Source organism: Solanum tuberosum, unplaced genomic scaffold (assembly GCF_000226075.1).
Source record: "Solanum tuberosum cultivar DM 1-3 516 R44 unplaced genomic scaffold, SolTub_3.0 scf00404, whole genome shotgun sequence".
NCBI classification, from domain to species: Eukaryota; Viridiplantae; Streptophyta; class Magnoliopsida; order Solanales; family Solanaceae; genus Solanum; species Solanum tuberosum.
This window is the reverse complement of record NW_006239353.1, coordinates 410,261-425,555: the sequence shown is the minus strand read 5'-3', so window position 1 is coordinate 425,555 and position 15,295 is coordinate 410,261. Positions and strand designations below refer to the sequence as shown.

At 33.1% G+C, this 15,295-nt stretch overlaps 1 protein-coding gene across 1 annotated transcript; it reads left to right on the top strand.

Moving 5' to 3' along the window:
* Positions 1-6,962: 6,962 nt before the first annotated feature.
* On the top strand, positions 6,963-14,899 carry LOC102587790 (queuine tRNA-ribosyltransferase-like). Its single transcript, XM_006363235.2, has 16 exons — positions 6,963-7,142; positions 7,399-7,456; positions 8,055-8,148; positions 8,981-9,159; positions 9,463-9,513; positions 9,600-9,656; positions 11,523-11,643; positions 12,280-12,346; positions 12,449-12,490; positions 12,693-12,798; positions 12,917-13,027; positions 13,672-13,743; positions 13,829-13,930; positions 14,012-14,058; positions 14,229-14,256; positions 14,471-14,899. The coding sequence occupies exons 2-16, from the start codon at positions 7,439-7,441 to the stop codon at positions 14,606-14,608; spliced, it is 1,233 nt and encodes a 410-aa protein (XP_006363297.1). The 5' UTR covers positions 6,963-7,142; positions 7,399-7,438; the 3' UTR covers positions 14,609-14,899.
* Positions 14,900-15,295: the final 396 nt, after the last annotated feature.

Sequence of the window (15,295 nt, the reverse complement as noted above, 5' to 3'; positions counted from 1 at the left end):
AACCTGTAATTATATGACCATTCGTTTCATGATCCTGTAATTTTCAAAAAGAAAAAGGGTAAAACTTTTAAAAAGTAATCTTATTTTGGAAATCTATTTGCTTTAGATCAATTCATTCGAAAAGTATTATTTATTTATTTTTAATATTTGATAAATAAATTGTGTTTAAAAAAATGTTTTTTGGAGTGTGAATATATGAGAAGATATAGTATTAAGAATTTAAAATTCATTATGCAATTAGTATTATTTAAATAGAAAAATAACTTTAAATAGTTTTTATGAAAATTTAAGTTTTTTTGTTTTTATTTAGTTAAACTTTAAAATATGCACTTATGTATATATTGATTTTAATTAATATAAAATAGTTAAATAAAAAAGGAAAGAGGTGAAGGTAGTTGTATTTAAATATTTAATTGCCGTGTAGGTTAATTATATAATGAGTAATTAAGTAAGTATAATTTTTTTGATAGAGAAGATTTCCTGAGAAAAATAAATTTTTTTAAGTATAATTTCTTTCCAATAGCTAAAAAATATTTTTCTTGCTATTAAAAATACTTCTTTCTTTTTTGTCTTTTGTCAAATATCTCATTCCTCGTATCTCTACAATGTCTACATATACAAACAAGTTTAAAATTTTGACCAAACAAACTAAAAATGTAATCATAATAAATTTTAGGAAGGTTTTCCTCGTAACAAATTTTTAACCAAGTTTCTTAAAAATAAAAGACTTTTTTTTCAAAAAATATTCTTTTTCTTTATAAAGGTGTTTGGCCAACAAGCATTAAACAACAACGGTATATAATAACATTCTCAGCGAAATCCCATAAAATTGAGTCTAAGAAGGTTAGAGTATATGCAGACCTTATCACTATCTTATAAAGGTAGAGAGATTGTTTCTGAAAGACCATCAGCTCAAGTGCATCAAACCCAAGTAAAAAAGAAAAATAAAACCATGGAGAAAGCAAAACAATGTCTATAAGAAAGAAATAATAACAACAACAAATAGTGTGATAATTGAAATACAATAAGCAATGTATGACAAGAACTACAAAGGCACAACTAGTCTTACAATATGCACTAAACCTTCGCAAGGGAAAACAACATTAGATCCTTACTAACATAGACCCTAATACGCTACATTCAATCCTTTTCTATCTAAAGTCATGTCTTCAGTAAAATTAAATTGCATCATGGCCTGTTTGATCACCTCTCTCCAATACTTTTCCGATCTACCCAGTCTTCCGTGTACCCCCACAATAAGCCTCGCGCGCTTCCTTATTGGGTGTCGACGCTCCTTCTCTACACATGCCCAAATCATCTCAATGTCACTTTCCTCAACTTGCCTCTTACAGAGGTTACTCTCACCTTTTCTCGGATAACCTCATTCTTGATTGTGTCACTCATAATATGCTCACACATCCATCTCAACATCCTCATCTCCGAAACATGCATCTTCTGAATATATGAGCTCTTGACTGACCTGTTAGGGTTTTGCCCTAATTTTATTTCCTTATTTGAAGTTTATTTTTTTCCTTAAAGAAAAGTCAAAGTATTACCATAATTGCTTGAACTTTTTCTGAAAGGAAAATATAATTTTCTTCCATAGTTGGTTTATTCTTTCCTTAGAGGAAATGTTTGGAGATCTATAAATTAAAGATCCCTATTCTCGTAGCATAACACAATAGTATCCACAATGTAGACGTTTAAGAGTTTAGTTTATGGGGAGATTTATTCTTTCAACTGTTTTAATATTTTTCTTTTATATTAATTTTTAATTATGTAGGCCAATTGGTCCTATCATATAATAATATTATGTCTTTTAGTGTAGTTTTATTTGTCATCTAATTTATCGTCATATGATTTGCAAATTATATGCTTCTGCATAACGTCCTATTCACCTTCATAACCCAACAAGTGGTATCAGAGCACATGGTTCAAAGATCTGATGGTTCAATGATCTAATGCTTCAATGAGGTTGAAGACAGGCTCAAGTGGTATCAGATCTAATGGTTCAATGACCCAGGTTCATTGTGGTTAAAGACAGGTTTAACACAGTTTCAAATTAATTTGCAACTAATTTGATGATAAAGAAGAATTTTTTGTCCAGCTACATGTGGAGAAGAGATTAAAACCATATTTTCAACATTCTTGCTGCTGCATCCTTGAAAATTAAAATAAAATATTTTTAAACCATTTTTAACCCATATATTTTAAACTTTATTTTTAACCATGACAAGCAACAATGATGAAGACTATGTGAAGAACAAATATTATCATGCATGTAAATAAGGTGGATCAAGTTTTGTCAAAAAAATCCAGCTAAAATGGGAGATTTGTTAGGATTTTGCCTTGATTTTCTTTCCTTATTTGAAGTTTATTTTTTTTCCTTAAAGAAAAGTCAAAATATTACCATAATTGCTTGAACTTTTTTCTGAAAGGAAAATATAATTTTCTTCCATATTTGGTTTATTCTTTCCTTAGAGAAAATGTTTGGAGATCTATAAATTGAAGATTCATAATTCTCATAGCATAACACAATAGTATCCACAATGTAGACATCTAGAAACTTTTGTTTATGGGGAGATTTATTCTCTTAACAATTTATAATATTTTTCCTTTATATTAGTTTTTATATAATAATATTATGTTTTTAGTATAATTTTTGTTATCTAATTTATCAACCATATGATATGCAATTGTAAACTTCCGCATGACGCCCTATTCACCTTCATAACCCAACATAACCAACACTCCATCTCTACAACAAGGACGGTCTAACCATCACTCACACAAGAGTGTGTATCCAAACCTCCAACCTATTAGTAACTATGTCCCGTATCTCATCAATCAATATTATGTCGTTTGCATATAACATCTACCATGGAACCTCGTCTTGAATAGACTGGGTCAACTCATCCATCACCAAGAAAAATAAGAAAGGTCTCAGAACTGGCCCTGATATGACCCCCACCTCAACTGGAAAATGCTCTGAGTCACCTTCCACCGTTCTAACCTGGGTCTTGGCTCCATCATACATGTCCTTTATCACCTAATATAAATCATATGGACATATTTAGCCTTCAAACTAAATGACATCTCCCAGTACTTTTTCATAGGCCATTTCAAGATCAATGAACACCATATGTAGGTCATTCTTCTTTTTCCTACGTTTCTTCACTAGTTTTCATACAAGATGGATGACTTTAGTAGTTGATTAACCCAACATGAATCTAGATTGATTCTTGAAAATGGACTCATCACCCCCCGATCTTCACCATTGTGTCTTAGCAATTTAATACTCATGTAATTGTTATAGTTTTAAATATCCCCTTGTTCTTGTAAAATGGAATCATTGTACTTCACCTTCATTCGTCGGGCATTTTAGCCGTCTTAAAAATAGCATTAAACAATTTAGTCAATCACTCCACATTTGCCTTGTCAGTGTTTTTTCAAAGTTCCAGCGAAATCTCATTGTGTCCAGTCATTTTTTCCCTTTTCATCCACCTAATAGCACGTATAACCTCTTCAATCCTAAGGCACATACAATACCCAAAGTCCTTTAGAGTGCGCCAATTTGTCGAACATAATAACTTTGTCCCTTTTTTGTTTAAGAGTTTGTGAAAGTTTTTTGCCACATTTGCTTAATGAAGGTCTCTTCCACCAATATAACAACGATAAGTCTTAATTTTTTTGTCAAATATTGCAGCCTCGCTTGGGTTTTAAATTGCGCACAGTAGTGCTTGCTTTAGAATGTTGTTTTGGGAAGTGACATTCTTTGAAAAAATATTGGTTTATTTAGGAGTGGCTCAAGTGTGTGGAAAGAAAAGCTTTTGTTTTAGGCTCAAACAAATTTTTGAAGATAAATTTTATTATTTTACTTTTAACTTGAAAAAATGTAGAAAAATAATAAAAAATATATATATATAAAACTCAAATCATATATTAATAAATAAATATCTACCTTTTATCAAAAATATTTTAGAATTTTAAATTAAATAACTCAAATCGCATATTTATGAATAAATATTTTATAATAATATCCAAGGCGATATATTGCGAAGACATTGCGAATATCTTATTAGCTAAAATTAATTCTTAGTTTTATAAAAATCATGTGAGATTAATTAAAGACTTTAATGTTATTTAAGAATACCACACTAAAAAAACAATAAATACGTAAAGCCTTTGACTTATTTATTTAAGATCTTTTACTAAAAATTATTTTAGGCTACTAATTTTATTGAGACACTTTTTATTTAATTATATTAAAAAGTAAATGGCCACGTGTTTGCGACATTGTCTAAATAGATGGGTAGATAACATTAAAAATTGATTAATTGAGCTATGAATTAATCAAAGAATGTAATAAAAGATAATTTGGACATGTTCAATTCCTCCCAATCCTAATACATTAGACACCGTGAAATAGATAATTTTTTAGAAAAATCTGATAGAGGAGAAAAACATGAAGTAAAGTCCCAAAATTAAGTACTAAGTATTAACATGTTCACTCATATATTTTCAGTTGTATATAAGAATGCTCAAAATGTTATAAAGAATGGAATATTTAAATTTTTATTTTTTGGAGGTTACAATAACATTTATAAAAAAATGGTTTGAATCAAGTTGAACTTTTCTTTAAACAATTGCATCGGTCAATATACAATAAACTAAGTAATATATATATATAACAAATTATTCATTGTTTTGATATTTCGTATATTAGAATTGTTAAAAAAATCTTTTTGGGCGCGATGATATCATATCACAATGACAAAATGATGAGTCGAAGAGCCCATTTTAGATGAGATAGGATCACAAATCGTTCACTTAGGCACTGATCTTTTTAGGTGCATTTAGACCCCGAAATAATAAGCATAATACCTGGGTAGAATAAATACTGTACAAGTTACAATGAAAATAGAGAAAATTACTTTATTTTTACAAATTTAAGGATATTTGATAAGTCTAGAATGCCAATCCTCGAGCTTTATTTGTAAAGTCTCAATTCCTTGGTAATCAAAGCCCAAAGATCTATGAATTAGCCCATGCTTGACTAGCCAAGCAGACAAACGACCCTGCATCTTTTTTATCTCTCCCGCATTTTTATTTGTATAAGTATTTCACATTTACGATGAAATTTATGAAAATTGACCCACCACTTCTTATTATGGACAAAGGAATCATGTCTAATTCACACGACCCTGCATCTTTTTATCTCTCCCGCATTTTTATTTGTATAAGTATTTCACATTTACGATGAAATTTATGAAAATTGACCCACCACTTCTTATTATGGACAAAGGAATCATGTCTAATTCACGAATTCGGCAGCGTTCTATCCTCAATTTTATTTTATTTTTAGAGAAAATGGCCAAAAAACCCCCCACCCCCCAACCTATAACCGGATTCCCAACTACACACTCATACTTCACGGGATTCCCCTTGGACATTTTTTTTACATATTATCTCAGCCTTATTTGCTGACATGTCGAAGAAGGTGAGAACAACTCCCTTAGGCGCATAAGAAGAGAAAATAAAACGTCAAAAGTTGAAGAAAAGTACTGGTGTTAGTCCAAATCAGCTATAATTAATCCCCCATTGGTATAATCTCATTCTCTCCCAAAATCAAACTCTCTTTTTCTTCCTATTTTTCTCAATTTTTCAATTGTATATTCCTTCATTCTCTCCCAAAATCAGCTTAAAACTTGAATTTACTTGTCAAAACATTCAACTGTAGTTTCAATTTCGAAAAAGCTTGAAGCTTTAGGGCTTGTAATTTCTCCGATTTCATAGTTAGAGTTCAAAAATTGTTCTTCAAATTCATCATTTTTTGCTTTGTTAGGATAAATAATAGCAAATGCGGACTTGAATAAGCTTTCATAGTTAGGGTTCAAAAATTTGTTCTTCAAATCCAAATTGGAACGAAATCTCATATCATGAAGAGAATGGGGGGTGAATATGGAGTGATTGAAAAAAGGTTAGGGTTAGAGAAAGAAAGAGGAAAATGAAAAGATTAAGGGAAATTTTAGAGTTATGGAGTCCATTCAATACTTGGCAGCGCGTGTAAACAAACATTTTATTATATATGATTTATGTAGACATGTCAGCAAATAAGGGTGAGATAATATAGTAAAAAAAAATGTTCAGGGGGTAATAGGACCTTCGTGAAGTATGAGTGTGTAGTTGAGAATCCGGCTATAGGTTGGGGGGTTTTATCATTTATTATATATTTGTTACTAAAAAAAAATTAAGTTTTCATTAAGAACGTAAAAGATTCTTAAGAACAACAAAATTTGTTATTTGTGAGAGCATTGCTCAAAGTAATTTGTTCCTTTTTTTACATTAAGATTGAAATTTTATTATTATAGTTATAGATCACATGATTAGTAAAGTTGAAGGATGAGAGTAATATATATTCTGGATATTAATGAATAACAATATTATATTTTGATGAAAGTTAAGTTATAACTTAAACTACTCAATTGTAGATTTTGAGAGTTTAAATTCAAGTTTACTTAAAGATAACTTAAATAATCGGTTAGAGGTAAGATAAAATTTATTCTTACTGTTAGTATTTTTTTTTTTTTTAAATTTAAAACGTTGATACATATTTTATTGTAATGGTGAGCCTATATTATTCATAACAAAATTTCATTATGATTTTACGATCAAATTGTATTACATAAATACTTTCATTATAAGATTAATATTATTATAATTTTGAATTGATTATTTTCATTTTTAAATTTGTAATTAAGTGATTTAATTATAAGTATGTCTAGATAGTTGTCTTTTATCTTGACTTAACATTCAAATATATTAATTAAACACAATTTACTTATTAAATATAAAAAAAAAAACTCATAAATTGCTCAACTACAAACCTTTTTTTTTTCTTTTCAAAATAAGTAAGTTTTGACAGTATGGATACTCATTCTTTTTGATAGAATTTGACAAATTCGAAACGCGCAGAAACTTCAGTTTGTGTCGACTTTGGTCAGACAAATTTAAATATTATGCTATTTAAGGAAAATTTGACTTCGGCCGCCCTTTTCACGTACCTCACACTGCTAATTTAGGGCACGCTCGTATTCTGATTCTCTTTGCCGTCGCCGCCGCCGATTAATTCACCGTTTTATGTAAGCTTATCTGAATATTCACCTTTCATATATGCATTATTTATATAATAATGGTATTGTATTTGACGTTAGGCATAAGCTTATAGAATCATTAATTTTCTAGCAAAATTTGTAAGTTTGGTTCGTTTGTTACTTCTTAATCCTCATCAACTAGAATGCACTTTTGTTTTAGTGACATTGTTAATTAAAAATTTGTGTGTTTGAGCTAAAAGTTTACTTTTATGAGTTTAACTATTTTATTTTTTGGCGGTTTCAGTTAGTTGTTGATACTGACCTGGTGGAAGGTAGTGGCGTTAATGGCACTTCGTTTTGAGGTGAGCTTCTTTGACGTTTTTTTAATTTACTACAGAGATTTTGGGTGTTTCATATAAGTAGAAGCTGACACTTATGAAACTGGATTGTTGAATATTGATAAATTGTAATTTGTCTTAAAATAACAAATTATTGAGTATTGAATTGAAAAGGGTTCTAATGGTGAGGATGGATGCTGAGGGTTCATATAGCTGACCTCAATGTAGTTTGGGATTGAGGCATAGTTGTTGTAGTAAGCTGATGTTGCAATAGAACATTATTACGCTTCTAGTGTAATGTGATAGATTTTTTGATATGTGAATTTGGATCGACTGTACTCATCAAAAGAACGTGTCCCATCAACTTAGGATTGAGAATTTTAAGTTGCAATTTTGTGACAAAATAATAAGCTCGGTTAAACTTTGTCTGGGAAGGCCAGTCTTTTTAAATCTCCAATTAATTTAGGGAAATCTTGATGGCAATCTACATCAGCTGTTTTTTTTATTGCAGCTGATATGACATAGCAATGTAACTAGTCGCCCTAAGTTTTTTGTCTATTACAAAACTTTTGTTTGTTTGTTATTCCACTAAGTTACTGTGCCTAAATATTTCTGATGCCAGATCCTTGGGAGATTTAATCGTGCTCGTGCAGCTCAGCTTATACTCCCTCACTATGAGTGCCAGACACCTCTTTTCATGCCTGTTGGCACTCAAGGTAAGAGTATGTTAGGAGTTGATCGACAGGAAGCTCTCTCTTTCTCTCTCTTAATAATTTGTCATATTGTATCGAGTCTATGGTTAAGTTCTTTAGATATTTGACAAACCTTAACAATTAGAGCCAGCAGTCTATTGATTCCTCTTGCTATAAGTAGGTCAAGAGTATAGGGTTTAGGTCTAATTTGTTTGAAAAAACAGTGAAGTTGTCTCATATATGGTCTGGTAACTGTGTCCAGCCAAAATTATTTTGACTTCCTCTATGTTATGCCGCAGACATAATCAATCAATACTTTTGATTGAAATAAGACCGATGCGTTTGGTATGATCAGAATATTTTTAGACAAATGACTTATTTTCTGAAAATTGTTTTCCAAAATAGTGCTTCCAGTATTTGGGTTTAGAATTGGATCTAGTTGGCATTGGGGGATGAATTTCACATGACACAAAGTACCTTTTACACTTTTTCTTAGTTTAAATTGTACTCTGTTTTACTTTACTTTTGAAAATATGATGAAATTGCTCCTCCTTATCCATGGATGTAGGCATATTGGCCGAACCTCGTAAATTTTTGTCTCTTTATCTTCTATTGCTGTTATTAACGTATTTTGTTTTCCTGTTTCAATCAAAAGTATCAGTTAATTCTGTCTGCAGCTTAGAACTCTATACATTATATTCTGCACTAAATCGGCTTACAGACTGTATGTTTGGAACTTTTTATGAGAGTACTTTTTATTGCTCTTCATACTTATAATTGTAGAAACTATTATTGGATTTGTTGATGATATGCATTTTTTCTCATTGTCACCCATTTGGACTTTTCATATTCACAGGTACTATAAAGGGTTTGACCACCCACCAGCTTGAGGATATTGGTTGCCAAATAATCCTCGGAAACACATATCATTTGGCACTACGTCCTACCTCTGAGCTCATTGATGAGTTAGGGGGTCTTCATAAGTTCATGAATTGGCCGAGGGCACTACTTACGGACTCTGGGGGCTTTCAAATGGTAGTCTATCACTCTTCTGCTTCCTCAATGTTCACTTGGGATTTTTTAATTCGAAAAGCTATAACCATCTTTATTTAGGATGTACTAAACACATGTTTATCAGGAAGCCTATACTCCTTTGTGCCATATTGTTTCGCTATTATTCTTATGGATTTCATGCATGTCTTCAAAAGTTTGCAAAACTAGTTGTTTAGTGTCTTATGGTACCACATGAAATGCTTTGTTCTATATGATGTATTGTTTGACAATGAAAAAATTGGTAGCACTAGATGTCAAATGAGCTTAAAACCTTTCTGGTTGTAGGTATCCTTGTTGCATTTGGCTGATATCACTGAAAAGGGTGTCACGTTTCAGGTATTCCTTTTCTACTTTCCCATTGTTGTTTTATATCCTTATCTCTTTTGTTTCATGCGGTTTAATTTGTCACTTCCTTTTTGCAGTCACCTGTGGATGGAAAGCCAATGCTCCTTACACCTGAAGAGTCAATACAGATACAAGTAAGTACATTTTGGGATGTAGATATTCTGTTATTTATAGATCTTGTAGTTAGTAGTATACTATATTTGTATCTCAAAGTCATACTCCAAGCAAGCAGAATGTATAATAATTCCTAACTGGTGCAATCTTCACACACATGGTAGGTTAGTCCTTACAAAATTGTGTCAAGATGTGTTTGCTTCTATTCTCCACAGTCCGGGTTCTGTACAAGCAGATTGAGCTCGAGCCAGGAATACCCTCTTGTTTACAGATGCTTAACTAGACTTTTGATAGTTAGATGCTGAACTTTATGTTGCATCTCAATGTTTCTCAACTGTATCTGCAAGCACTGAGATCTATAAACTGTTGGAATCTTTGGAAACATTGCTGAAATTTGATATGCTCTATAGGTAGTAAATGTAGAAGGTTGATACGTATAAAGATATGACACTTGGGCCTAACTCAACCCCAAAAGCTAGCTCATGAGGGGAGGACTGCCCAAGTCCATATAAGGAGACACCAATCCATTCTCCAACCAATGTGGGACTTTAATCCACTCTAACCACCCCCCTTCTCACCCAGGCCCAACTGGAGCGTGGACCGGGAGTCCAAATGGGGATGGACCTGGCTCTGATACCATGTAAAAATATGACACCTGGGCCTAACTTAACCCCAAAAGCTAGCTCATGAAGGGAGGACTGCCCAAGTCCATATAAGGAGACCACCAGTCCATTCCCCAACCAATGTGAGACTTTTTCCCACTCTAACAATAAGTTGAATATTTCATTAATATCACCAAGAAAGTGTTAAGATGTATAAAAGATCAGAGGACTGCTACTCCTTTTTAACAAAATAAGGAGTCAATAAGTCCATACCAAAATCCATATAATTCACAGCGATTCCTTTACACCACTAAGTCCAAATGTTCTAGACACAAAATTTACTCTATGAGCAGAATCAAATTTTCCCTTAATAAATTTACGTTTGTATTCCATCCAAGTGCTCCATAGAATGAATGCAGAGTTGTGCTACACAAAGCTGAAACACCCTTTTTAGCCCATGCCTGTGCTGGCTTTATAACATCTCTTCACTGTCTCTGGCATAATCCACTGCGCGTCAAAAAGATTCAAAAACAAGTTCCATACCTGCCAGCTGATACTGCAACAAAAAAAGGGATGTGATGTCTCACACAAATTGTTACACTAGTAGCATCTGTTGCGCAAGCTAAATCCCCTTCTCTGTGAATCTTGTTGAGTAAAACATGCCTCTTAGCTGGCATGCAAACAAACCAATCCACTTTCAGGATAGCTTTACTTCTCCAAAATATCTTTCAAGGCCATATTCTAACCCTAAACCCTGCGATTGTTTGGAACATTGTAGCATGATCGAATTGATTACTATTTATACTATAGTTATAGAGAATGACATTCTTTTGGTGACTGCTCTGGTGTGAGTGCCAATGATTGGTAGTCCTGTGTTCCCTGCTTATTCTTTTTTGGTCTGATAGGCTTTGCGTACGGTGTACACTTGGGTTCATCATTTGTAATTGGACAAGTTAATTATATCATGTGATGCTGTTTCCACTTGTTGTACTGCATTTACTAGTGTGTACTCTAGCTGCATAACTTCTGTTGAGCTGACAAAAGCTGTATCCGAGCTTTTGCTTCTATATCATCTACTCCCAATAATACTGCTGATTAGTAGAATCATATCTTTTCATCAGCCTGATATCCGAGCTTTTGCTTCTATATCATCTACTCCCAATAATACTGCTGATTAGTCGAATCATATCTTTTCATCAGCCTGATATTTATCACTTTATGTTTCTTGAGATGCCCTTTACAACTGATTTTCCTTAACTTGCTGACTTGTCCAACACATTACAGAACAGAATTGGTGCAGATATTATTATGGCTCTCGATGATGTCGTGAAAACTACTATCACAGGTCCAAGAATTGAAGAGGCTATGTATCGAACTCTTCGTTGGATAGATAGGTGCATAGCAGGTAATATGATGGAGCAGGCTGTACATTTCAATGTGGTTATTTATCTTACTTAAATTCATCATTAATCACATTCAGTGGGCAAAAGATAAATCTCTACAGAATCGGGTTACGACCAGCTGTAATGTAGGAATTTTCTCTACTTCTTATTCTGATGTTTTCTAGTTTTTGCCAGAAAGGTGGGAGGTATTTTGAGAATGGAAAGCCTAGGAAAGAGAGGAATTTGAAAACAATTGAGCTGTTAGCTTTTGGTTAATTTGGCACACTTTGATGATGAAAGGACGGAATTGGCTCATTTTTATGGTAGACGTGATGAGTTAGGCGGTAGAGTTGGATGAGATTATTATTGAATGTAAAATAGTCCTAAAATATTAAGCCCCACTTGTCATGCTATGCAATCAACTAGCAGTGCTTAACAAGGGTTAAGTCCTGTAGACACTATTGACAGATAGTTGAGTAAGGTTCTCGGTGGAACTTGGATGTTTTGAAGTTTTTCTTTTCAAGTAACTGTTTCTCAAAGTTTGCTTGAGAATTTCTCTTTCTAGTGTTAAACTTAAGAGTTTCTTAGGTAAAATTGCTGATGCACTACTACCAGATTCTCAATTTTGTGTTTTTCCTGCTTTTGTTTGTCATTGGCAGCTCATAAGAGACCACATGAACAGAATCTATTTGGCATAGTGCAAGGTGGTTTAGATCCTGTATTAAGGTGACTTACATTGTGACATCCTGTTGCTTCCGGGATTGCTTTATTGTTTACATAAATATATCTCAATTGACAAACTTTGTTATTTTTATTTCTTGTTATCAGGGATATATGTGTCAGAGGTTTAGTTGAACGCAATTTGCCTGGGTATGTTCATAGTTCTGAATATGCACACTTTATCAAAAATGTTCGTCACCTTGTATGTGGAAACCTTAACGTGTATATATTTACACATTCATGTTCCTCTTATAACTTATAAAACTCAAAAGCAGCTTACCTGACAAACCAAACTAGAAGAATTGAGGTTCAACAATCAACAGAGTGAATGACGAATTTACTTGTGTGACAGCTATGCTATTGGTGGTCTTGCAGGCGGTGAAGATAAAGACTCCTTTTGGCGTGTCGTGGCTCAGTGTACTGCTGCACTACCTGAGCATAAACCACGATATGTAATGGTAAATGTCACTCTTATGATGTTCCTTGGTAGATATAACTTGATGCCTCTATTTTCAAATTCTCTAGTTTTATATGTGATGCCTTCTGGCTTCTGATAACTCGACTGCTGTACTCCAGGGGGTGGGTTACCCACTAGACATTGTGGTTTGCAGTGCTTTAGGTGCTGACATGTATGATTGTGTCTATCCTACTCGTACCGCTCGTTTTGGCACAGCTCTAGTACCTGAGGTAATTTTCTCAGCCCACTGCCTCTGTATGCTCATCACTTAGGCTCTGGATATCACACAGTGGCATTCTTTTGAAACCAATCTAATACTAATTCTCAGATTGCATGTAAGAAATCTATAACCGCTAATATTCTAACCCAACACCAATGTTTTGTGTATTCTTGATCTATATAGAAATCTTGTCTGATCTGTAAACACTGAGAGGGAGAGATGATAAGCATGTCGTGGGTCTAGTAATCTAGTAGTAGTTAAATAATGCTGAGCTGCTCAAAATTTCCTTTTAGTAGAAACTCCATTTAGTTGAATTTGTGCACATATGCTGCTCCTCCTTCCCTCCTCCTTCCATGTGATAAAAGTATTATTGACTACCTTCTTCAAAATGTTCATGGAGACTGGTAGTTCAATGATTTGAAAACTTTTCGATGTTTTGAGAAAATCTGGTTTCCTCTTATTTATCAATCTGATTTTATCTTTCTATTGTTAATTTAAGGGTTTTTTTCCTGAAATCTGTTCACGAATTTTCTTCGCAATGATTCATAAACTTGAGCACTGAAAACCAAGCTCAAACAATTTATGATGAAAATATCATCCACCATTCATTATGAAGTGGAATAATGCCTTTTCTCTTATCGTGTCATGATGCAGGGAGTTCTAAAACTCAAACACAAGGCAATGGAAGATGATATGCGTCCTATTGATCCCACATGTGACTGCATGGTAAAGTGAAATAGATGATGATCGACTACAGATGGTCTTACTTTCAATTTATACGATGTTTGAAATACTAGTCATCTCTTGACAGGTTTGTAAAACATATACGAGGGCTTACATTCATTGCCTTGTCACTAAAGATGCCATGGGATCTCAACTTCTGTCATATCACAACCTATACTATATGATGAAGGTACCAAACACTGAGGTTTTTAAAGATATTTTCATTTGTTTATTAGCTCAGCCATGACTTTGAGCCATTCAAATTATGCAGCTTAGCAGAGATTTGCACTCGTCAATTGTTGAAGGACGGTTTCCAGAGTATGTTCACTTATAGTTTTAAATAGATTTCTCCTCACTATTAAAAGCTTTCTTTACACTTATCACTTGTCTTGCATTTCAAGATGAATCACTATCTCATTCTCATTTTCTTCTCTCATCCATTGGTTTTTTTTTACCTTATCATTTGACTTATTTGTTTAATTTTGCAGATTTGTCTGTCAATTTCTGCAGAAAATGGTAATGAATAATTTCACTCAGACAGTGATTTCATTGAGTATTGCATCGTATTACAATATTACTTGTTGACCACGTCTTTAAGGCGTTAATCACTTGAAAATTCTGCTACCTTTGCCTGTTTGTTTGCTGGTATATCATGCATGCATTTAATTAAATTACTGATACAAATATTTGTTACTGTAAATTGTGGTGACTTCTTAAATTTGACCTGTAGTTCCCCCAAGGTGATGTTCCTGAATGGGTCTGCAATGCCTTGGAGGTTGCTGGGATTGACATTTCTTCCTGCTGTGCTCCATTTTCATCGATCTCCAATAAAGTAGAAGATACACAAAATCAAGAAGTGAAACAGTAATTATAAACAGTTTTTAACATAGGAGTTGAAGAACATATTTATACAGAATTGACGATAAGAGCAGCGTGTATTTTGTGCTAACATGCTGCTACAGGAGGACAGTCATTCAAGAAAATTTTGTAAAGAGTGTCGATTTTTTGCTAAGTAGGTGTCATTCTTCCTAGCTGTAAGAAATTATTCTGCACTACATGTATTTATTTTTTGTCCCAGAAAATTTTGTATTGAGCTCTGCTCTGTTCAAGGAAATAATTTCCTAGCCATCATAATATATTTTTCCTATTCCCTCCATTATTACATTAAATCCTTATAGTTTTTTTTCTTCGTCTCAACGAATGGGTGGATCCACAATATATATATGTGCTGGGATTGTTCATTAATTTGAGATCACGACAAAAAATTCATAAAATTTAAATTCTGAAACCGTCTTTTACTCGTATGAGGTCATGGTGCGCAATTTCCTGGAAACAGAGTTTTGTTTTTCAACTCGTGACCAGATTTCCTCTCTCTATCAACTAATTTATTATGGTCGGGGAGTCCAAAGGAAATAGTAAAGCTTATTTAAGATAACAAAATGTTGAAGTGATTGGGCAAAGTCCAAGGAAAATATTCTGTCTCATGACTTTTCGACCTAGAGCTTTGTACCGCACTCAACAAAACAAAAGAACGAAAGCAAAAAAAAAAGTTATG

Bases quoted from the DNA above. Each gene is read 5' to 3' on its own strand.
- LOC102587790 (XM_006363235.2), top strand. The intron at 9,657-11,522 runs GTAAGTACATTT...AACACATTACAG, and splicing joins AAGAGTCAATACAGATACAA to AACAGAATTGGTGCAGATAT. The intron at 13,931-14,011 runs GTACCAAACACT...CAAATTATGCAG, and splicing joins ACCTATACTATATGATGAAG to CTTAGCAGAGATTTGCACTC.